At 43.7% G+C, this 25,398-nt stretch overlaps 2 protein-coding genes and 1 long non-coding RNA gene across 3 annotated transcripts; all 3 read left to right on the top strand.

Moving 5' to 3' along the window:
* The first annotated feature begins 510 nt into the window (after window positions 1–510).
* Window positions 511–3,486, top strand: LOC139556549 (red-sensitive opsin-2). The gene is made up of 5 exons (XM_071370624.1): window positions 511–963; window positions 1,164–1,332; window positions 1,406–1,571; window positions 1,710–1,949; window positions 2,761–3,486. Exons 1-5 carry the CDS (start codon window positions 732–734, stop codon window positions 2,857–2,859), a joined length of 906 nt encoding a protein of 301 aa, XP_071226725.1. The 5' UTR covers window positions 511–731; the 3' UTR covers window positions 2,860–3,486.
* A 562-nt stretch (window positions 3,487–4,048) lies between these two features.
* Window positions 4,049–6,802, top strand: LOC139556543 (red-sensitive opsin). The gene is made up of 7 exons (XM_071370610.1): window positions 4,049–4,119; window positions 4,232–4,348; window positions 4,633–4,929; window positions 5,104–5,272; window positions 5,362–5,527; window positions 5,666–5,905; window positions 6,125–6,802. Exons 2-7 carry the CDS (start codon window positions 4,246–4,248, stop codon window positions 6,221–6,223), a joined length of 1,074 nt encoding a protein of 357 aa, XP_071226711.1. The 5' UTR covers window positions 4,049–4,119; window positions 4,232–4,245; the 3' UTR covers window positions 6,224–6,802.
* Window positions 6,803–20,820: 14,018 nt separating this feature from the next.
* On the top strand, window positions 20,821–21,823 carry LOC139550746 (uncharacterized). Its single transcript, XR_011670119.1, has 2 exons — window positions 20,821–21,183; window positions 21,768–21,823. It is a non-coding gene; the product is annotated as an uncharacterized lncRNA (long non-coding RNA).
* The last annotated feature ends 3,575 nt before the right edge of the window (window positions 21,824–25,398 follow it).

Raw genomic sequence — 25,398 nt, 5'->3', positions numbered from 1 at the left:
GAGGCAGTAGGGATGACCAGGGATGTTCTCTTGATAAGCGTGTGAATATGACAATTTTTCTGTCCTGCTAAGCATTCAAAATATAACGAGTACTTTTGGGTGTCAGGGAAAATGTATGGAGTAAAAAGTATATTATTTTCTTTGGGAATGTAGTGGAGTGAAAGTAAAAGTTGTACAGATAAAAGTACAGATACCCCAAAAAACAACTTAAGTAGTATTTTAAAGTATTTTTACTTAAGTACTTTACACCACTGCATATGACTATATCAATAAGTCAGGAATTTATATTACATTTTTATCTCTTCTTCTTTTGCAGTGTCACGTTCTGACCATAGTTCTTTTGTGTTTTCTTTGTTTTAGTGTTGGTCAGGACGTGAGCTGAGTGTGCATTCTATGTTGTGTGTCTAGTTTTCCCTTTTCTATGTTTGGCCTGATATGGTTCTCAATCAGAGGCAGGTGTTGGTCATTGTCTCTGATTGGGAACCATATTTAGGTAGCCTGTTTTGTTTTGGGTTTTGTGGGTGGCTGTCTTCTGTCTTCGTGTGTCTGCACCAGACAGAACTGTTTCGTTTTTTTCCACGTTTATTGTCTTTATTAAACATGATGAACACTAACCACGCTGTGCTTTGGGCCTCTCTTCCTCCATATGACGAACGTTACATGCAGATCCTTTTGAGGGCCCCAACTACCACATTGCTCCAAGATGGGTGTACAATCTCTCAACACTTTGGATGATCTTTGTGGTCATTGCCTCAGTCTTCACCAATGGCCTGGTACTGGTGGCCACTGCAAAATTCAAGAAGCTCCAACACCCTCTGAACTGGATCTTGGTCAACCTTGCTATTGCTGACATTGGAGAAACACTTTTGGCAAGCACCATCAGCGTTTGCAACCAGATTTTTGGCTACTTCATTCTGGGACATCCAATGTGTGTCTTTGAGGGATACACTGTGTCTGTGTGTGGTAAGATACTCCTCAGTTTTACAAAGATTTGAATTGTATTTATTGTACCAGTAATATGTGGAAATTGTAGATTAATGTATAGAGAAATTGATCGACACAAAGTGCTCCCTATAGCCATTTCCTTGGTGCATGTTCTTACGGTGCTGTGTTTTCACATATAATTAGTGTCTAACTTTCAGTACAACTGTTCCCCTGCACAGGTATTGCTGCTCTGTGGTCCCTGGCTGTCATCTCTTGGGAGAGATGGGTGGTGGTGTGCAAGCCCTTTGGAAATGTCAAGTTTGATGGCAAATGGGCCATGGGAGGCATTATCTTCTCCTGGGTCTGGGCTGCTTTCTGGTGTGCCCCCCCCATCTTTGGCTGGAGCAGGTGGGATTTTTGTCTCTTTTTATTTCACTGATGTGTGAAACTCAATTGTTCAAAATCTTTCTCCCTCCACCAGGTACTGGCCTCACGGCCTGAAGACTTCCTGCGGACCTGATGTGTTCGGAGGCAATGAGGATCCTGGAGTCAAGTCCTACATGATTACACTCATGATTACATGCTGCTTCTTCCCACTGTTCGTGATCATCTTCTGCTACATTTTCGTGTGGCTAGCCATTCGTGCTGTAAGTGATATTTTGAATATACTATACTGTAGCAAGCAACTATGTTGTTAAAAACAGTAATGGTCAAGTGTACCTTTTGAAAAGGCATATTAAAAGGGTTAAATCTAACCATTTGATATTCCTTCTGAATGACCACAGGTTGCTGCGCAGCAGAAAGACTCTGAGTCAACACAGAAGGCCGAGAAGGAAGTGTCCAGGATGGTTGTTGTCATGATTATAGCTTTCTGTGTATGCTGGGGACCTTATACCTGCTTTGCCTGCTTTTCTGCGGCTAACCCTGGGTATGCTTTCCACCCTCTGGCTGCTGCACTGCCTGCCTACTTTGCCAAGAGCGCCACCATCTACAATCCAGTTATCTATGTCTTCATGAACAAACAGGTAAGTGTGTTAGTCTGATAGCTACATGAACACTGAACAAAAATAGGCCCTAACATCTTGATTTCACACGCCTGGGAATACAGATATGCATCTGTTGGACACAGATACCTTAAAAAAAATGCAGGAGCGTGGATCAGAAAACCAGTCATTATCTGGTGTCCACCATTTGTGTCATGCAGCGCAACATATCTCCTTCTCCTGTCTTGGGCTGGCGTGGTTACATGAGGTCTGCGGTTGTGAGGCCAGTTGGACATACTGCCAAATTCTCTAAAAGGAGGTTGGAGGTGGCTTATGGTAGAGAAATGAACATTACATTCTCTGGCAACAGCTCTGTTGGACATTCCTGCAGTCAGAATGACAATTGCATGCTCCTTCAAAACTTGAGATATCTGTGGCATTGTGTTGTGTGAAAAAACTGCACATTTTAGTGGCCTTTTATTGTCTCGAGCACAAGGTGTACCTGTGTAATCATAATGCTGTTTAATCAGCTTCCAGATATGCCACACCTGTCAGGTGGATGGATAATCTTAGCAAAGGGTGAAATGCTCACTAACAGAGATGTAAACACATTTCTGCACAAAATGTAACAGAAATAAGCTTTTGTGGATATCGACAACATTTCTGGGATATTTTATTTCAGAAACATGGGACCAACACTTTACATGTTACTTTTACATTTGGGTTAAGTATATTTTGACCCATCAATAATAAAGTGATTAACAAAGGAATTACAGTATGTCTACCTAAATGTAGACGTACTGTACATTTTGAAGCTCTTTCCTCATGTTCCATTCTTATTCTTTCTCCACAGTTCCGTTCTTGCATCATGCAGCTCTTTGGCAAGGAGGAAGATGATGGCTCTGAAGTGTCTACATCAAAAACAGAGGTTTCCACTGTGGCACCTGCATAAACCCCAGACAATGGCGTACCTCTTGGAAACAAATCGTTCTATGGAGATTTTCAGAATGGGACTTTTTAAATGTACAGTACATCCTCTTGTGTTTCTTAAAGAAATCATTTCCCACAACTTTTCAGGAGATTATTAAGCTTTACCTCATACAGGTGCAATGTTTGTAAAATCATTACCCACAAAAACTAAATTGCTATGAACCACCCATTGGAGCTTTTTTAATCCATGGTCTTTGATTAAACAAGCAGAGTTGTGTGGTAATTAATATGCATACTATAGTTATTTGGTACATTATGGGAATATGTATATACTACTACTATCAATGTCTGTCCAAGTGGCAATAAAATGTTGGCGTCTTGGAAGGCATTCCCTTCACTCTGCAGTTGCTAAACTAGACAGCATCACAGCTAAGGAAAACTGAAATTAACTGCCAATGGAAATCTGATAACTCAAAATGATGTGAACAATGTATGGTTTGAAAACCCCTTAAAGTAATTTATGAGGTAAACATGTTCTAATCCTCTTGCAAAAAAAAAAAAGATATATATATATATAGTATTAAGAGAATTGTGTATACAATGTTTTTTTCTGATTGAAATAAATGTCATGCATGCAGCAAATAAATACCCTCTGGTCTCACTTTCAATTTTTATACACTGATACCTGTTATCAATGATTGTTTAAAGACCAAACTCACATGACACACCCAATATGAATTGTCTGGTAAAGCGGATAGGATAGAGATTATCTCACAAATCAGGCTAAAGGCCGAAGTGATCCACTTTCTTCATTGTTTTGTATTTACATGAAAAGAGAGAACAGACTGAAGTGAATTAAATCAATATCTGATTATCTCAAAGAATACTTCCCTGTTTACTTTGTTATAGTAAAAACATTCATATTGTCAAAATGTGTTTTCTTTACAAGTAACAAGAACAATTGTTAGGTCAACTATTTTCTCTAAGCATGAAGAGGATAAGGAATTTCACCTGAATGCTGAATTACGTGACACCAAAAGCACTTCTTATCCAAGAAGGATTAACCTTAAATTCAAACCTTGGCTTCAGTTCGACTGGCCGGCATAACTGAAGTTCTTTTTGGTGTGTGTGTGTTAGATCTTAATCTCGATGACGACATGGCTGGTATAAAACCCCACAGATTGGGGTACACCATCTTGTTGGTTGCTAACACCACAACAGGTGATCAGCAAGACAAGACAACAGAAGCCAACCACAAGAACAGAGAAAAAGCGACCAACAGGTAAAGGCAAAAACATAACTATGGCAACAAACAACTGGCAAGGCAAATATTTTAGAACAATTCGATGACTGAAATGGAAATAATATGTTGTCTTCATTTGTATATTCTTCAGATACTTTCTCATAAATGGCAGAAAGCTGGGGAAGTGCTGCTTATGCAGCCAGGCGACAAAACCAAGAAACAACGAGAGAATCTTCCTTTACCTTCACCAACAGCAATAACACCAAAGGTGAGAGAGCAACTACATCTACCTTGATTGAAACTTACAATTCATATATTTTATTTTATTTAAATCATGAGGTTATGTTAACTGTATTTAGTAATATTTTTATGGAAGTTATATACAACATAGATGGTATAAGTAAAATTGCACTTTATACGTATAATTTATGTAATTTGCATTACTTTTGCATTTTAAATGATAATCTAAAAAGCATGTAGATCATCTAACCAGGCACCTGCACCTGTCATTTTCTCCTTCTTAGAAAAATACTTTTGTCTGTTTTATCTCAGATCCCTTTGAGGGCCCCAACTACCACATTGCTCCAAGATGGGTGTACAATCTCTCAACACTTTGGATGATCATAGTGGTCATCCTCTCAGTCTTCACCAATGGCCTGGTACTGGTGGCCACTGCAAAATTCAAGAAGCTCCAACACCCTCTCAACTGGATCTTGGTCAACCTTGCTATTGCTGACATTGGAGAAACACTTTTGGCTAGCACCATCAGCGTTTGCAACCAGTTTTTTGGCTACTTCATTCTGGGACATCCAATGTGTGTCTTTGAGGGATACACTGTCTCCACTTGCGGTAAGATGCAGTTTTACATGGACTATAATATTATCTAATATTTAACAAGAAAATTATAAATTGCTACACGGTGCTGAGAAAGAGTAATTGTCAGATGCTAGAACACCGTAGCATAGTGGCAGTAATCAGAATTTCTCTTTTGTCTAATTTACAGTATATGTATATATTATGCAGGTATTGCTGCTCTGTGGTCCCTGGCTGTCATCTCTTGGGAGAGATGGGTGGTGGTGTGCAAGCCCTTTGGAAGTGTCAAGTTTGATGCCAAATGGGCCATGGGAGGCATTATCTTCTCCTGGGTCTGGGCTGCTTTCTGGTGTGCCCCCCCCATCTTTGGCTGGAGCAGGTGTGGATTTCTATTCTTCTTTCACTGAGGATTCAAGTTCAAAAGATTCAATTATTTAACACATTTCTTTATCTCTCTCCCTCCACCAGGTACTGGCCTCACGGCCTGAAGACTTCCTGCGGACCTGATGTGTTCGGAGGCAATGAGGATCCTGGAGTCAAGTCCTACATGATTACTCTCATGATTACATGCTGCTTCTTCCCACTGTTCGTGATCATCTTCTGCTACATTTTCGTGTGGCTAGCCATTCGTGCTGTAAGTGATATTTTGAATATACTATACTGTAGCAAGCAACTATGTTGTTAAAAACAGTAATGGTCAAGTGTACCTTTGGAAAAGGCATATTAAAAGGGTTAAATCTAACCATTTGATATTCCTTCTGAATGACCACAGGTTGCTGCGCAGCAGAAAGACTCTGAGTCAACACAGAAGGCCGAGAAGGAAGTGTCCAGGATGGTTGTTGTCATGATTATAGCTTACTGTGTATGCTGGGGACCGTATACCTGCTTTGCCTGCTTTGCTGCGGCTAACCCTGGGTATGCTTTCCACCCTCTGGCTGCCGCAATTCCTGCCTACTTTGCCAAGAGCGCCACCATCTACAATCCAGTTATATATGTCTTCATGAACAAACAGGTAAGTCTTAACAGGATTCTCAGACACTGTTTTTTTATCTTACTGATTTCATGTAACAAAGCTCTAACAATACTAATTTGTCTAAATGTTTCACAATTGCCTTTCTTGTGAAGTTATTTTATTTTATTTTAAAAAGCATCAGCTGACAATGTTTTCGCTCAATTTCGAGATAGACATATCATTTGAAAGTCTTATGTTTAATTATTCCTCTCTCTCCAGTTCCGTACTTGCATCATGCAGCTCTTTGGAAAGGCAGAAGATGATGGCACTGAAGTGTCTACATCAAAAACAGAGGTTTCCTCTGTGGCACCTGCATAAACCCCAGACAACATTGTACCTCTTGGAAACAAATCGTGAACGTTCTGAGGAGATTTTCCAAATGGGACTTTTCAAATGTACAGTACATCCTCTTGTTTTCTTTAACAAATATTCTCCCACAACTTTTCAGGAGATTATTAAGCTTTACCTCATACAGGTGCAATGTGTGTAAAAACGTTACCCACAAAACTAAATTGCTATGAACCACCCCTTGGAGCTTTTTTAATCCATGGTCTTCGATTAAACAAGCAGAGAGTTGTGTGGTAATTGATATGCATATTATAGCTATTTGAGTGGTACATTATGGGAATATGTATATACTACTACTATCAATGTCTGTCCAAGTGGCAAGAAAAAGTTGGCGTCTTGTAAGGCATTCCCTTCACTCTGCAGTGGCTAAACTAGACAGCATCACAGCTAAGGAAAACTGAAATTAACTGCCAATGGAAATCTGATCATCTCAAAATGATGTGAACAATGTATGGTTTGAAAACCCCTTACTTTTAAAGTAACTTATGAGGTAAACATTTTGTATCCCTCTTGCAAATAAAAAAACAAAAAAAGAATAATACTAGTAAATAGATAACTGTGTATACAATGTATTTAACAATGTTTTTTTCTGATTAAAATACATTTCATGCATGCAGCAAAATGAAAATACCCTCTGGTCTCACTTTCTATGTTCATACACTGTTCATTCAATGTTTATTCACTGCACCTGTTATCAATGATTGTTTAAAGACCAAACTCACATGCCACACCCAAAATGAACTGTCTGGTAAAGCGGATAGGATAGAGGTTATCTCCTCAATCAGCCTAAAGGATCGAAGTGATCCACTTTCCTCATGATTGGTTTGTAATTACATGAGGTGTAATGCGTGTATATGGGAGGCGAAGTCAAGTGCAGGAGAGCGGAGTATAATAAACAGGCGCACTTTAATACCGGTTACCAAATGACAGCACAGAACGCATACAAGTGCCAAAAACACGGTCTAAAACAAAAGCCTGACAATCATCCACGTAACAAATAACAATCACTCACAAATACAACATGGGGAACAGAGGGTTAAATAATAAACAAGTGATTGGTGAGTGAAGCCAGGTGTTATAAGACAAAGACAGAACAAATGAAAAGTGGATCGGCGGTGGCTAGAAAGCTGGTGATGTCGACCGCCGAACGCCGCCCGAACAAGGAGAGGGACTGACTTCGGCGGAAGTCGTGACAGTACCCCCCCTTTGACGCGCGGCTCCAGCAGCGCGCCGACACCAACCACGGGGACGACCCGGAGGACGAGGCGCAGGGCGATCCCAATGGAGACGGTGGAAATCCCGCAGCAACGAAGGGTCCAGGACGTCCTCCACCGGCACCCAGCATCTCTCCCCCGGACCGTACCCCTCCCACTCCACGAGGTACTGAAGGCCCCTCGCCCGACGCCTCGAGTCCAGGATGGCTCGAACAGCATACGCCGGGGCCCCCTGGAAGTCCAGAGGGGGCGGAGGAACCTCCCGCACCTCAGCTTCCTGGAGTGGACCAGCCACCACCGGCCTGAGAAGAGACACATGGAACGAGGGATTAATGCGAAAATCTGGGGGGAAGCTGTAATCTATAGCATACCTCGTTCAGTCTCCTCAGGACTTTAAATGGCCCCACAAACCGCGGACCCAGCTTCCGGCAGGGCAGGTGGAGGGGCAGGTTCTGGGTCGAGAGCCAGACCCTGTCCTCCGGTGCGAACACCGGGCCTTGCTGCGGTGACGGTCGGCGCTCGCTTTTTGCCACCTCACAGCCCGTTGTAGGTGTACATGGGCGGCGTCCCAGGTCTCCTCCGAGCGCTTGAACCATTCGTCCGCACTTCCTTTACCGTGGTGGGAGTCGGCCAATTACGCACGGCTGAAATGCGGTCACTCTTCATCTCCACCCCTGACGTGGAAATGCGGTACCCTAAGAAGGAGACAGACTGTTAGAAGAACAGACATTTCTCAGCCTTGATATACAGATCATGCTCCAACAGTCGACCAAGCACCCTGCGCACCAGGGACACATGCTCGGCGCGTGTAGCAGAGTATATCAGAATGTCGTCGATATACACGACTACACCCTGCCCGTGCAGGTCCCGGAAAATCTCGTCAACAAAGGCCTGGAAGACTGATGGAGCATTCATCAACCCGTACGGCATGACGAGGTACTCATAGTGCCCTGAGGTGGTACTAAATGCCGTCTTCCACTCGTCCCACTCCCGGATACGCACCAGGTTGTATGCGCTCCTGAGATCCAATTTTGTGAAGAAGCGCGCCCCGTTCATTGACTCGATCACACTGGCGATGAGAGGCAGCGGGTAGCTGTACCTCACAGTGATCTGATTGATCCCTCGATAGTCAATACACATGGGCACAGACCCCCATCCTTCTTCTTCACAAAAAATAAACTCGAGGAGGCAGGTGAAGTGGAGGGCCGAATGTATCCCTGCCCCAGGGATTCGGAGACATATGTTTCCATAGCCACCGTCTCCTCCTGTGACAGAGGATACACGTGACTCCTGGGAAGTGCAGCATCTACCAGGAGATTTATCGCACAATCTCCCCGTCGATGAGGTGGTAATTTAGTCGCCCTCTTCTTACAGAAGGCGAGAGCCAAATCGGCATATTCTGAGGGGATGCGCACGGTGGAGACCTGGTCTGGACTTTCCACCGTAGTCGCACCGATGGAAACACCCCACACACCTCCCTGAGCACTCTCGTGACCACCCCTTGAGAGCCCTCTGTTGCCACGAAATAGTGGGGTCATGACAGGCCAACCTGGGTAAGCCCAGCACCACGGGAAATGCAGGAGAATCAATAAGGAAGAGACTGATTCTCTCCTTATGACCCTCCTGCGTAACCATGTCAAGTGGAGCGGTGGCCTCCCTAATCAGCCCTGATCCTAATGGTCGACTACCTAGGGCGTGCACAGGGAAGGGCATATCCACAGGAACAAGGGGAATCCCTAAACTATGAGCAAATGAACGGTCAATAAAATTCCCAGCTGCGCCTGAATCTACTAAATCAAATCAAATTTTATTTGTCACATACACATGGTTAGCAGATGTTAATGCGAGTGTAGCGAAATGCTTGTGCTTCTAGTTCCGACAATGCAGTAATAACCAACGAGTAATCTAACCTAACAATTCCACAACTACTACCTTATACACACAAGTGTAAAGGAATAAAGAATATGTACATAAAGATATATGAATGAGTGATGGTACAGAATGGCATAGGCAAGATGCAGTAGATGGTATAGAGTACACTATATACATATGAGATGAGTAATGTAGGGTATATAAACATAAAGTGGCATAGTTTAAAGTGGCTAGTGATACATGTATTACATAAAGATGGCAAGATGCAGTAGATGATATAGAGTACAGTATATACATATACATATGAGATGAGTAATGTAGGGTATGTAAACATTATATTAAGTGGCATTGTTTAAAGTGGCTAGTGATATATTTTTACATACATTTCCATCAATTCCCATTATTAAAGTGGCTGGAGTTGAGTCAGTATGTTGCCAGCAGCCACTAAATGTTAGTGGTGGCTGTTTAACAGTCTGATGGCCTTGAGATAGAAGCTGTTTTTCAGTCTCTCGGTCCCTGCTTTGATGCACCTGTACTGACCTCGCCTTCTGGATGATAGCGGGGTGAACAGGCAGTGGCTCGGGTGGTTGTTGTCCTTGATGATCTTTATGGCCTTCCTGTGACATCAGGTGGTGTAGGTGTCCTGGAGGGCAGGTAGTTTGCCCCCGGTGATGCGTTGTGCAGACCTCACTACCCTCTGGAGAGCCTTACGGTTGTGGGCGGAGCAGTTGCTGTACCAGGCGGTGATACAGCCCGACAGGATGCTCTCGATTGTGCATCTGTAGAAGTTTGTGACTACTTTGGGTGACAAGCCGAATTTCTTCAGCCTCCTGAGATTGAAGAGGCGCTGCTGCGCCTTCTTCACAACACTGTCTGTGTGGGTGGACCAATTCAGTTTGTCCGTGATGTGTACGCCGAGGAACTTAAAACTTACTACCCTCTCCACTACTGTCCCGTCGATGTGGATAGGGGGGTGCTCCCTCTGCTGTTTCCTGAAGTCCACAATCATCTCCTTTGTTTTGTTGACGTTGAGTGTGAGGTTATTTTCCTGACACCACACTCCGAGGGCCCTCACCTCCTCCCTGTAGGCCGTCTCGTCGTTGTTGGTAATGCCTACCACTGTAGTGTCGTCCGCAAACTTGATGATTGAGTTGGAGGCGTGCATGGCCACGCAGTCGTGGGTGAACAGGGAGTACAGGAGAGGGCTCAGAACGCACCCTTGTGGGGCCCCAGTGTTGAGGATCAGCGGGGTGGAGATGTTGTTACCTACCCTCACCACCTGGGGGCGGCCCGTCAGGAAGTCCAGTACCCAGTTGCACAGGGCGGGGTCGAGACCTAGGGTCTCGAGCTTGATGACGAGTTTGGAGGGTACTATGGTGTTAAATGCTGAGCTGTAGTCGATGAACAGCATTCTCACATAGGTATTCCTCTTGTCCAGATGGGTTAGGGCAGTGTGCAGTGTGGTTGCGATTGCGTCGTCTGTGGACCTATTGGGTCGGTAAGCAAATTGGAGTGGGTCTAGGGTGTCAGGTAGGGTGGAGGTGATATGGTCCTTGACTAGTCTCTCAAAGCACTTCATGATGACGGAAGTGAGTGCTACGGGGCGGTAGTCATTTTGCTCAGTTACCTTAGCTTTCTTGGGAACAGGAACAATGGTGGCCCTCTTGAAGCATGTGGGAACAGCAGACTGGGATAAGGATTGATTGAATATGTCCTTAAACACACCAGCCAGCTGGTTTGCGCATGCTCTGAGGACGCGGCTGGGAATGCCGTCTGGGCCTGCAGCCTTGCGAGGGTTAACACGTTTAAATGTTTTACTCACCTCGGAGAGCCCGCAGGTTTTGGTAGCGGGCCGTGTCAGTGGCAATGTATTGTCCTCAAAGCGAGCCAAAAAAATATTTTGTCTGTCTGGGAGCAAGACATCCTGGTCCGCGACGGGGCTGGTTTTCTTTTTGTAATCTGTGATTGACTGTAGACCCTGCCACATACCTCTTGTGTCTGAGCTGTTGAATTGCGACTCTACTTTGTCTCTATACTGGCACTTAGCTTGTTTGATTGCCTTGCGGAGGGAATAGCTACACTGTTTGTATTCGGTCATGTTTCCGGTCACCTTGCCCTGGTTAAAAGCAGTGGTTCGCGCTTTCAGATTCGCGCGAATGCTGCCATCCATCCACGGTTTCTGGTTTGGGAATGTTTTAATCTTTGCTGTGGGTATTACGTCGCTGATGCACTTTCTAATGAACTCGCTCACCGAATCAGTGTATTCGTCAATGATGTTGTTGTACGCAATGCGGAACATATCCCAATCCACGTGATCGAAGCAGTCTTGAAGCGTGGAATCAGATTGGTCGGACCAGCGTTGAACAGACCTGAGCGCGGGAACTTCTTGTTTGGGGGGGGGTTCCCTGAGGAACCCCCCCCCAGCACCGACCAGCAGTGTGCCCTCTGCGGCCACAGATGGTGCAGGGAATGGCCCCTCCTCCGGTCGCCCTAAGTGCAGCACCTCCCAGCTCCATGGGCGTCGAAGCGGAGGTGCTGGGGGATGGAACTGACAGGTTCCGATCCGGACGTCCGCGGGCAGTCAGCAGGTTGTCCAGCCGGATTGACAGGTCCACCAGCTGGTCCAATGTGAGGGTGGTGTCTCGGCAGGCCAACTCCCGACGGACGTCCTCGCGCAGACTTCACCTGTAGTGATCGATCAGGGCCCTGCCGTTCCATCCCGCGCTGGCAGCCAGGGTCCGGAAGTCCAAGGCGAAATCCTGCGCGCTCCTCGTCCCCTGCCTCAGGAGGAACAGACGTTCACCCTCCGCTCGACCTCTAGGCGGGTGGTCGAACACTGCCCGAAACGGCGGGTGAACTCTGCGTAATGGTCCAACGCCGTGTCTCCCTTACTCCATACGGAGTTGGCCCACTCCAGGGCTTTGCCTGAGAGGCAGGAGACGAGGGCGGACACACTCTCACGCCCCGAAGGAGCCGGGTGGACGGTCGCCAGGTAGAGCTCCAGCTGTAGTAGAAACCCCTGGCATCCGTCCCGTCATACTCCCTCGGGAGCGTGAGTCGAATCCCGCTGGGACCAGGTGAAAGAGGGGTGGATAGTGGGACCTGTTGTAGTGGGGCTAGTGGAGGCGCTGAAAAACCTCCTCCTCTCTCCCAACGATCTATAGTCTGCTGAACGTGCTCCTCCACTGCAACTGGGAGGGCTTCTGCTCCTGCTGACTCCATTCTTGAGGTGAGTGATTCTGTACTGCGTGTATATGGGAGGCGAAGTCAAGTGCAGGAGAGCGGAGTATAATAAACAGGCGCACTTTAATACCGGTTACCAAATGACAGCACAGAACGCATACAAGTGCCAAAAACACGGTCTAAAACAAAAGCCTGACAATCATCCACGTAACAAATAACAATCACTCACAAATACAACATGGGGAACAGAGGGTTAAATAATAAACAAGTGATTGGTGAGTGAAGCCAGGTGTGATAAGACAAAGACAGAACAAATGGAAAATGAAAAGTGGATCGGCCGGTGGCTAGAAAGCCGGTGACGTCGACCACCCCCGAACGCCCGAACAAGGAGAGGGACTGACTTCGGCGGAAGTTGTGACATGAGGAAAAGCTAGAACATAGAATGAAGTAAATTAAATCAACGTCTGATTATCCCCTCAAAGTATACTTCCCTGTTGACTTTTTTATAGTAAAATAATTTTAATTGTCAAAATGCGTTTTCTTTATGTACAAGTAATTAGAATAATTTTTAAGTCAACTATTTACTTTTTTAAGCATGAAGAGGATAAGCAATTTCACCTGACTGCTGAGTAACATGACCCCAAAAGCACTTCTCATCCAAGAAGGATTAACCTTAAATTCAAACATTGGATTCAGTTCTTCCGGGTCAGCATAATTTAAGTTTGTGTGTGTGTGTGTCTGAACGATTAATCTTGATGACAACATGGCTGGTATAAAACCCCACAGATTGGGGTACACCATCTTGTTGGTTGCTAACACCACAACAGGTGAAGAGCAAGAAAAGACAAGAGAAGCCAAACCGCAAGATAGAGAAAAAGCGTCCAACAGGTAAAGGCAAAAAACACAACTGTGGTAACAAACAACTGGCAAGGCAAATATTTTAGAACAATTCAATGACTGAAATGGAAATAATATGTTGTCTTCTTGATTTGCATATTCTGCAGAGGATTGGAGAGGTGCTGCTTTTGCAGCCAGGCAACATAACCAAGAGACAATTAAATAATCTTTCTTCACCTACAACAACAGCAATAAAACCAATGGTGGGAGAGGACGAGAAACTACAGTAATGGCCAAGTTAACCTTTTGAAAAGGCACTTCCTCTTGAACTTGCAGACGTGTTGCTGTGCGTTTTGTTGCCAACCTTACTTTGCTACCTGACAACTTTACGGTTTTTACTTTTTAATTACCGTTTATATTTTTAGTTTTTCCCTCAACTTTTTTTTTCATTCAACTTTTTCACTCCGAACGCTTTATCTGAACATGGTTCGTCAGCACCTTCAACAGCCGAAGCTAAGTAGTAACATTAACATGATGCCTTCTAATTGCAGTCGCTGTACTCATAATATACAGGAGAACGATCGACTTATGGTGAGGATAGCTGTGCTGCAAGCCCAGCTTCAGACGCAATCGTTAGGCAAGGGTAATTTCAGTGTAGGAAAGGATGAAACAGCGTCTGTGCCACCAGTAAGTACAGATAGTTGTATAATTCCCCTCGCACAGTCCCCGCAGCCAGACAACTTTCTCATGGCTTCTGGAAGGAAATGCTGTAGGAATGCTCAACCGGTGTCACTCATTCAGCCGACAGAAACTTTCAAGCGGTTTTCCCCATTAAGCAGCGAGTCGGAGTCTGAGGCCGAGTCTTCTCTTGTCTCTACTCCTCCCGTTACGGGGTCTGAGACGCCGAAGCTTCCCACCATTAGCTCTGACAAATTGAAAACCCCAGTCATTGGCGACTCCATTACCCGCAGTATTAGACAGTTATCTTCTTGTCAATATGGGGGCGCTGTTTCCACTTTGGAAAAAATCGTGCCCAAATTAAACTGCCTCGTACTCTATTCTAGATCGTACAATATGCATATTATTATTACTATTGGATAGAAAACACTCAAGTTTCTAAAACTGTTTAAATTATATCTGTGAGTAAAACAGAACTCATTTTGCAGCAAACTTCCAGATAGGAAGTGAAAAATCTGAAAACGATGCTCTGTTCCAGGGCCTGCCTATTCAATTGCCTACTATTTATCGATATGCATGCACTTCATACGCCTTCCACTAGATGTCAACAGGCAGTGGAAGGTGGAATGGGGTGTCTAGCTTGATCTGAGGTCGAACAAGAGCTCTTGGAATGACGTGTCCAGAATTTCCTTTCTCTACCTAGGCGCGGGAAGCACCTCCATATTGTCTTATGATAAGCATTCGGTATACACGGCTAATATCTCCGGCTCTGTTTTTATTTGATACATATTAGAAAAACATCATAAAGTAGGTTTTTTCAGTTTATTCAACGTTTAATGGGACTTTTGGAGTTTTCCGTTCTCTGCGTTGAGAGAAATTGGGAACGTCATCAACATTGGCTAGCCTTGTGGAGCGAATTCGACAGGAGAGAAGGACATTCTAAAACCAAACAACGATTTATTCTTGACCAAGGACTCCTTGTACAAGATTCTGATGGAAGCTCAGCAAAAGTAAGAACAATTTATGGAGGATTGGAATTATCCGCCGTTTTGGCGGGCGCTGTCTCGCAATAACGTAAGCTGTTTGTTATGGTAAAGTTATTTTTTTTTAATCTAACACGGCGGTTGCATTAATCAAATCAAATCAAATTTTATTAGTCACATACACATGGTTAGCAGATGTTAATGCGAGTGTAGCGAAATGCTTGTTAAGAACCAGTGTATCTTTCATTTGCTGTCCAACATGTATTTTTTAGTAAAGTTTATGATGAGTTCTTTGGTCAGATTAAGTGAGTGTCCAAACTAGCTCCGGACATTCTGGTGAATCAATGCTACATATTCACAATGTATAACCACGGTTTGCAGCTCTAAATATGCACATTTTCGAACAAAACATAAGTGTATTGTATAACCTGATGTTATAAGACTGTCATCTGATCAAGTTGGTCAAGGTTAGTGATTAATTTTATATATTTTGCTGGTTTTTGCGATCGCTACCTTTTGCTGCTAATAAATGCATTTGTGTGTTTTGCTATTGTGGTAAGCTAATATAATGCTATATTGTGTTTTCGCTGTAAAACACATAAAAAAAACGGAAATATTGGCTGGATTCACAAGATGTTTATCTTTCATTTGCTGTACACCATGTATTTTTCATAAATGTTTTATGATGAGTATTTAGGTATTTCACGTTGCTCTCTGTAATTATTCTGGCTGCTTTGGTGATATTTTTGATGGTAGCTGCAATGTAAAACTATGATTTATACCTCAAATATGCACATTTTCGAAGAAAACATAAATTTATTGTATAACATGTTATAAGACTGTCATCTGATGAAGTTGTTTCTTGGTTAGTGACTAATTATATCTCTATTTGGTCGGTTTTGTGATAGCTACCTATGCGGTAGAAAAGTTGTGAAAATATGCGGTTGAGTCTTTTGCTATTGTGGTTAGCTAATAGAAATACATATTGTGTTTTCGCTGTAAAACATTTTAAAAATCGGAAATGATGGCTGGATTCACAAGATGTTTATCTTTCATTTGCTGTATTGGACTTGTAATTTCATGAAAATTATATTATATGATATCCCTGTCGCGTTAGGCTAGGCTATGCTAGTCAGCTTTTTTGATGAGGAGGATCCCGGATCCGGGAGAGAGAAGCGGTAGAGGTTATGAACTAATCACTGATCATAATCTTGTTGTGATTGGCCTGACTGAAACATGGCTTAAGCCTGATGAATTTACTGTGTTAAATGAGGCCTCACCTCCTGGTTACACTAGTGACCATATCCCCCGTGCATCCCGCAAAGGCGGAGGTGTTGCTAACATTTACGATAGCAAATTTCAATTTACAAAAAAATAAAAATAATAATAATAATAATAAAATAAAATAAAATTTTTAAAAATTACGTTTTCGTCTTTTGAACTTCTAGTCATGAAATCTATGCAGCCTACTCAATCACTTTTTATAGCTACTGTTTACAGGCCTCCTGGGCCATATACAGCGTTCCTCACTGAGTTCCCTGAATTCCTATCGGACCTTGCAGTCATAGCAGATAATATTCTAATTTTTGGTGATTTTAATATTCACATGGAAAAGTCCACAGACCCACTCCAAAAGGTTTTCGGAGCCATCATCGACTCAGTGGGTTTTGTCCAACATGTCTCTGGACCTACTCACTGCCACAGTCATACTCTGGACCTAGTTTTGTCCCATGGAATAAATGTTGTAGATCTTAATGTTTTTCCTCATAATCCTGGACTATCGGACCACCATTTTATTACGTTTGCAATCGCAACAAATAATCTGCTCAGACCCCAACCAAGGAGCATCAAAAGTCGTGCTATAAATTCTCAGACAACACAAAGATTCCTTGATGCCCTTCCAGACTCCTTCTGCCTACCCAAGGACGTCAGAGGACAAAAATCAGTTAACCACCTAACTGAGGAACTCAATTTAACCTTGCGCAATACCCTAGATGCAGTCGCACCCATAAAAACTAAAAACATTTGTCATAAGAAACTAGCTCCCTGGTATACAGAAAATACCCGAGCTCTGAAGCAAGCTTCCAGAAAATTGGAACGGAAATGGCGTACTGTGCAGTATCGAAGAGCCCTCACTGCTGCTCGATCATCCTATTTTTCCAACTTAATTGAGGAAAATAAGAACAATCCAAAATTTATTTTTGATACTGTCGCAGAGCTAACTAAAAAGCAGCATTCCCCAAGTGAGGATGGCTTTCACTTCAGCAGTAATAAATTCATGAACTTCTTTGAGGAAAAGATCATGATCATTAGAAAGCAAATTACGGACTCCTCTTTAAATCTGCGTATTCCTCCAAAGCTCAGCTGTCCTGAGTCTGCACAACTCTGCCAGGACCTAGGATCAAGAGAGACACTTAAGTGTTTTGGTACTATATCTCTTGACGCAATGATGAAAATAATCATGGCCTCTAAACCTTCAAGCTGCATACTGGACCCTATTCCAACTAAACTACTGAAAGAGCTGCTTCCTGTGCTCGGCCCTCCTATGTTGAACATAATAAACGGCTCTCTATCCACCGGATGTGTACCAAGCTCACTAAAAGTGGCAGTAATAAAGCCTCTCTTGAAAAAGCCAAACCTTGACCCAGAAAATATAAAAAAACTATCGGCCTATATCGAATCAACCATTCCTCTCAAAAAAAATTGAAAAAGCTGTTGCACGGCAACTCACTGCCTTCCTGAAGACAAACAATGCATACGAAATGCTTCAGTCTGGTTTTAGACCCCATCATAGCACTGAGACTGCACTTGTGAAGGTGGTAAATGACCTTTTAATGGCGTCAGACCGAGGCTCTGCATCTGTCCTCGTGCTACTAGACCTTAGTGCTGCCTTTGATACCATCGATCACCACATTCTTTTGGAGAGATTGGAAACCCAAATTGGTCTACACGGACAAGTTCTGGCCTGGTTTAGATCTTATCTGTTGGAAAGATATCAGTTTGTCTCTGTGAATGGTTTGTCCTCTGACAAATCAACTGTACATTTCGGTGTTCCTCAAGGTTCCGTTTTAGAACCACTATTATTTTCACTATATATTTTACCTCTTGGGGATGTCATTCGAAAACATAATGTTAACTTTCACTGCTATGCGGATGACACACAGCTGTACATTTCAATGAAACATGGTGAAGCCCCAAAATTGCCCTCGCTAGAAGCCTGTGTTTCAGACATAAGGAAGTGGATGGCTGAAAACTTTCTACTATTAAACTCGGACAAAACAGAGATGCTTGTTCTAGGTCCCAAGAAACAAAGAGATCTTCTGTTGAATCTGACAATTAATCTTGATGGTTGTAAAGTCGTCTCAAATAAAACTGTGAAGGACCTCGGCGTTACTCTGGACCCTGATCTCTCTTTTGACGAACATATCAAGATTCTTTCAAGGACAGCTTTTTTCCATCTACGTAACATTGCAAAAATCAGAAACTTTCTGTCCAAAAATTATGCAGAAAAATGAATCCATGCTTTTGTTACTTCTAGGTTAGACTACTGCAATGCTCTACTTTCCGGCTACCCGGGTAAAGCACTAAATAAACTTCAGTTAGTGCTAAATACGGCTGCTAGAATCCTGACTAGAACCAAAAAAAAATATCATATTACTCCAGTGCTAGCTTCCCTACACTGGCTTACTGTTAAGGCAAGGGCTGATTTCAAGGTTTTACTGTTAACCTACAAAGCGTTACATGGGCTTGCTCCTACCTATCTTTCCGATTTGGTCCTGCCGTACATACCTACACGTACGCTACGGTCACAAGACGCAGGCCTCCCAATTGTCCCTAGAATTTCTAAGCAAACAGCTGGAGGCAGGGCTTTCTCCTATAGAGCTCCATTTTTATGGAATGGTCTGCCTACCCATGTGAGAGACGCAGACTTGGTCTCAACCTTTAAGTCTTTACTGAAGACTCATCTCTTCAGTAGGTCATATGATTGAGTGTAGTCTGGCCCAGGAGTGTGAAGGTGAACGGAAAGGCTCTGGAGCAACGAATCGCCCTTGCTGTCTCTGCCTGGCCGGTTCCCCTCTCTCCACTGGGATTCTCTGCCTCTAACCCTATTACAGTGGCTGAGTCACTGGCTTACTGGTGCTCTTTCATGCCATCCCTAGGAGGGGTGCGTCACTTGAGTGGGTTGAGTCACTGACGTGATCTTCCTGTCTGGGTTGGCGCCCCCCCTTGGTTTGTGCCGTGGCGGAGATCTTTGTGGGCTATACTCGGCCTCGTCGCAGGATGGTAAGTTGGTGGTTGAAGATATCCCTCTAGTGGTGTGGGGGCTGTGCTTTGGCAAAGTGGGTGGGGTTATATCCTTCCTTTTTGGCCCTGTCCGGGGGTATCATCGGATGGGGCCACAGTGTTTCCTGACCCCTCCTGTCTCAGCCTCCAGTATTTATGCTGCAGTAGTTTATGTGTCGGGGGGCTAGGGTCAGTTTGTTATATCTGGAGGACTTCTCCTGTCTTATCCGGTGTCCTGTGTGAATTTAAGTATGCTCTCTCTAATTCTCTCCTTCTTTCTCTCTCTCGGAGGACCTGAGCCCTAGAACCATGCCTCAGGACAACCTGACATGATGACTCCTTGCTGTCCCCAGTCCACCTGGCCGTGCTGCTGCTCCAGTTTCAACTGTTCTGCCTGCGGCTATGGAACCCTGACCTGTTCACCGGACGTGCTACCTGTCCCAGACCTGCTGTTTTCAACTCTCTAAAGACCGCAGGAGCGGTAGAGATACTCTTAATGATCGGCTATGAAAAGCCAACTGACATTTACTCCTGAAGTGCTGCACCCTTGACAACTACTGTGATTATTATTATTTGACCATGCTGGTCATTTATGAACATTTGAACATCTTGGCCATGTTCTGTTATAATCTCCACCCAGCACAGCCAGAAGAGGACTGGCCACCCCTCATAGCCTGGTTCCTCTCTAGGTTTCTTCCTAGGTTCTGGCCTTTCTATGGAGTTTTTCCTAGCCACCGTGCTTCTACACCTGCATTGCTTGCTGTTTGGGGTTTTAGGCTGGGTTTCTATACAGCACTTTGAGATATCAGCTGATGTACGAAGGGCTATATAAATACATTTGATATTACAGGGTAAAATCGAACCCTTTAAAATTCCTTCCGAATGACCATACTGTAGGTTGCCATGCAGCAGAAAGACTGAGTCAACACAGAAAGCTCAGGAAGTGATGGTTGGATGGTTGTTGCCATGATTATAGCTTACTGTGTATGCTAGGGACCTTATACCTGCTGCCTGCAACCTGGACTCAGGGTATACGTAATATTTTAAATGAAAATTCGTGACACTCAAATGAGTATGATATGTTACATTTGGTATGGTATTTATTAATTTGTGGATGTACATCATCCATTTCATATGATATGTTACGAATTACAATTTGTACAAAATGTTAACAATTTGCAATACCTATGATATTAAGTTACAAATTCCAATTTCTTGTGTCTAATGTTAGCTAGGTGGCTAGGTGGCTAATGTTAGCTGGGCTAGGAATTAGTGGTTAAAGGGACATTTCACCTTGGCTCTGCCACAGCATATAGTCATTACTATATTAACAACATTATGTTTTGTCCTAAACATCAAAATTATCCAAACCACAAGCTGCGCATTTTCATTTCACTGTTAGAATCGGGAAGTTTTGACTTCTTGTGTTTTCGTCTGCTCATAGTGAACCACAAATTCCGGCATTCATAATGAATACAGCTACCGCCGGTAGGTAGATGGGGCGTGTCCACAAACTTGAGTGATGGTGTTGTTTACTTTGAAACGAACAACACGGTAATCTCAGAACTTCTCCAGGCAAATTTGTTGGGGATCATTTGTTTTTCACTAACGTTTGTCATCATGTCCATGTGGTGTTCTGTGCCTGGCTGTGTAAATTACAAACATGCACGAAAACAAGTTATCTTTCACCATTCTACCTACCAGAGATCTACCCCGATGCCGCCAGTGGATTGCGGCTCTCAAGAATGATGCTTATGGTGACCAAAGACTATCAGAGGGATTTTCAGGGTGAACTGGTAATCCATTGACGACAGCTGAGAAGGGATGTGATACCATAGATTTATTCCTTCACAACAAAACAGAAGATTTTTGATTAGAGGTAATCTAACGTTAGCTAGCTTGCTAGCCTAGCTGGACTAGGTAAATTAGCTAGCTAATGTTTCAGTCCTGTAATGAACTCTGAAAACATTCAGCTAAATCATATAGCTAGCTATCATTTGGATACACACTGTCAATCCATTTCGCCTATGCCGTGGTAGTCACTGCTAGACTGGTAGCTATATTTGCACAGTAAATATGTTTGTTTATTCATTCTATCTTTTACTAACGTTAGCTAACGTAAGCTAGCAAATAAGAGTAGCTCAATCTGGTAGCCATCTATTCCACTATTCCACTGTTGTCTGGAAAACACATTCATCATTGCTACCAAATAGAAACGTTGATATAGCTAACTCACTCTCTGTGTGTTGGTAGCAATGATGACTGTGTATAAATGGTCTATGAATGATTAGTTGGTTCTAAACTGGCTAGCAATCTTACTGCCAATGTAGTTACGCTAACTAGCTAACAGCAAGCTGACAATATTGAAATGTCTATGTTAGGTGTGCTAAGGAAGCCAGTCTAATAGAGATAAATATAATAGTGTGGTGGTTGAATTGTGTATTGTTGTGTATTTTGTTGTAGGTGGTACAGATTATGATTCCACCAGCATGTGCTTCCAACCCCTAGCTATGCACAAGGTACGTTGGCAAAACACAATACAAGCTGACAGCTAAGATAGCTCAATTTATATTAAGCATGGCATAAACATGAATTGGCTAATGTTTGCATGGGTTTGTGTTATTGGGATAGAGTGAGCCTGAGGACCACAGAATACCTTCCAGACCATGTTTTTTAAATGTATTATTATAAAAAAATGTCTCACCTTTATTTAACCAGGTAGGCTAGTTGAGAACAAGTTCTCATTTGCAACTGCGACCTGGCCAAGATAAAGCAAAGCAGTTCGACACATATAACAACAACTGTCACTCCCTGACCTTAGAGAGCCGTTTTATTTCTCTATTTGGTTAGGTCAGGGTGTGATGTGGGGTGGGCATTCTATGTTTTGTGTTTCTATGTTTTGGCCGGGTATGGTTCTCAATCAGGGACAGCTGTCTATCGTTGTCTCTGATTGGGAATCATACTTAGGCAGCCTGTTTTGCCACCTTAGGTTGTGGGATGTTGTTTTTTGTTAGCTCTGTGAAGCCGTGACGTTCTGTAGGGAGAAGCTATGTCTCTAAAGAGGGAAGCTATGTCTCTATCCGGCCGTAGGCAGCTACTCTATCGTAAATACAGAATCTTATGCATTTTAAATTACCGCCCATTTGGAAAAGGAAAATGCAATAAATATTTACTCTGAGCTGCGCTTCAGTAGGTTGGTGGTAAATGAAAGGCCGTGTTGCCCAACAGAGTCCTTTGTCCTTTGAAGAATGTATCTGGTGGTAAATTGAATACGTTGTAGTAACGTCGTTGTGTGGTAGACGGGATACTCTGTCTGTTCTTCCCTAGCCCACGTTTGCAGCTGCTGTTGCTAACTCAACGGCTAGGAGGTATCACTTCTGTAGTGAATAAGAGTTCAAAGTTCATACCATTCGCAACCAAAGCTCACGCTGAGGATAGCTTCGTTCTGTAGTTATTATCTGAACCATTCTGACATCGGATCGTCATCCTAATGTACCCGGAACAGCAAGTTATTTGCCCTTTTAACGCAGAGGCTGCAGGCGTCGCGTACTTGGAACAGGAGGTTACATTTTCGTCAAGGCTTTATATAGTGGAGGGAGAAGGGTGTGTTTTCATAGTTTTATAACCCATGTCTCTTCACAGGGGCGGGCCACTGATTGAGCAGAGCCCTAACCTTATGAAAATCCAAATCTCTCATTTGGAAGCTAAAATCACATTTAATCTTTTCACCAATAATTTTATATTCAAACATTTAAATTGCCCAACAATTCCATGTGAATCTGATAACTCTAATGTGTAGACTTTCCACTGTAGAGGTTATGTCATCCTATCATTGATGAGAATGTCTCAGATGACAACCGAACTGACATCCTATTCATTAAGTACCAACCCATATGTTCAACTGGTCGGATTACCAAAATATGGTTCATTTCCCCCCACCTTCTGATGTTCCCAGAATCTCTATGTTAACCAAGGGATTTTCAAATGTCATATCAGTAGGGTAGAGAGAGGAAAAAGGGGGAAGAGGTATTTATGACTGTCATAAACCTACCACCAGGCCAACGTCATGACAGTCCCCCCATGTTGGGTTCAATCTTGTGATTAACCTGCATGCTGCAAACCAACATAAAAATGACCGTGGGTTGTCCTGGTTGTGGACCATCGTTGTGGTCCCCATCTGGTGATCGACACGGGTAGGGTTTCTGCGAATGAAGTCTGCTCCATGGCTCGGCAGCGGATGTCCAGATTGGGATCGCCGTTGCAGTCCCCCCTCTGGTGGTCGATCCGGGTAGGGTGTCTGCAAATGAAGAAGTCCGCCCCATGGCTGGGCAGCGGATGTCCGGATTGGGATCGCCGTTCCGGACCCGTCGTCTGGTCATCCAGACTGGAAGATCTGGGCAGTAACTTAGGCAGATGTTAACAACGCACACACACTCATGAAATATATCATTACATTTCCTCCCAAAATGAGCGGCGTTGTGGCACTAACTGATGGTTGTATGGGGAAGTTGTTTATGGCTCTATCACTTTCTACGTGCCGAAGAAAATGAAACAAAATGAATGAAAGCATAAAAAAATATATATATGTATTCCATCTACGTCCATGGTCTTGGCAAAATGACCCTATCATGGCATTGTCTAATGTCATATCTTTCCTAATTTGCGGGGTGTTGCTTAGGGTACTATCCTAAGTTGATAACTATATGATAAGTCTACAGCTGTAAGGCACTAGTTTTGGGCAGTCTACAGGGATGACCTATGGACCTCTGGGAAGAAAACTGGTGAGTACTGTAGCTGTAGAGTTAAAGGCCTCAAAATAAATGTTCAACTTTACTAAGGCTGGTATTTTGCTCGGACCCTTAAGTGATCCTAGCATAAATCCTAATTGGATGTTCCGTTGTGCATGTGCGTTTATGCTTACGCAAGCGCACATGTCAAGGGAAGGAAACCAAGTATTCTGGCAGATTACAACTAGCTCAGAATGAGTCTGACGTAGTCAGGTAATTTTCAGGTCAATGCCTGGAGGTCAGTCAGAATTGGTGTCGCGGGAGTCTGTAGTGGTTTTACTACCAGTCACTGTCTTCCACTATTGTAGTGGCGGTAGGTATGAAGAAGTCTACTTCATAGCTATGTTATCCACGGAGGAGCTAACCTCATGAGGGAAGTACTCTAAGTATTAGACCAGTCGTACGTGGTGTGATCATGGTTCATGACTTCTAATAACTTTTCTCCTGAAAGGAGGGTTCTATTTATTAGTGGCGTGTGTTAACCATTGGAAGAGTGCAATGGAGATTCCCTTCCCCGTGTTGCACTCTGAGTGACTCCTATGTTGCTATTATCAATAGCAATTTAACTTGTGAGGTTACTAATCCTCTTACTGAGTGTTGCTGGACTGACTGTGGTATTGGTACTGGTACTCAAGGGGTCCAGGTGTCCTACCGATTTATTCTGAAATGTTATCCTACAGGAATACATGATCAGAGCAATTTACTAGTTGTCTTGTAGTGACTACTACACATGGCAAGGAATGATTATTGTTGCCATTTGTTTTGGAGGTGGACAAGTCCACTGGACTTCCTTTACGACCAGTGTGGTACACCTCAGTACTATCTTAGATGTGTTCTAAGATAATCCCCGTCTAGGGGCCTGTCTGCTCCTCACTGTTCTCAAAGGGGAGTTTACAACTAGATTTGATTTATGCTCTGGTGGCCTCGTACGGTGTTGTCCGTAGTCTCGACCTCCCCATCGGCCTCGATAAGGCTCATCATGGGTCTGGGCTACTATTCCCCGCCTTTGTGTCTCGGGACCCCACCAGCATGTGGTGTTGGTATCCGAGGCGCAAACGAAAGGTTCGAACCCTATGTACGAGTTGTCAATGGCTACGTTATTATGAGAAGGGCTGTAACCTTTCAACCAAATCTCCTGGTGTTTGTGCTTCAACACCCTCAGTGGCTGTCGAGGTCTGTCAGTCACCACCGCGTCCGCGTGTGGCAACCTCTTCGGTACCTGCAAACTGAGACGAGGATATCGGTCTGTGATATCGCAAAGTGTTTCACCAGTGGGAGTCATCGGGTCAGTTGCTGGACTGACGCCA

Source organism: Salvelinus alpinus, chromosome 2 (genome assembly GCF_045679555.1).
Source record: "Salvelinus alpinus chromosome 2, SLU_Salpinus.1, whole genome shotgun sequence".
NCBI lineage: Eukaryota > Metazoa > Chordata > Actinopteri > Salmoniformes > Salmonidae > Salvelinus > Salvelinus alpinus.
Note: the sequence above shows the minus strand (reverse complement) of the source record. Positions and strands in the feature narration are given on the sequence as shown.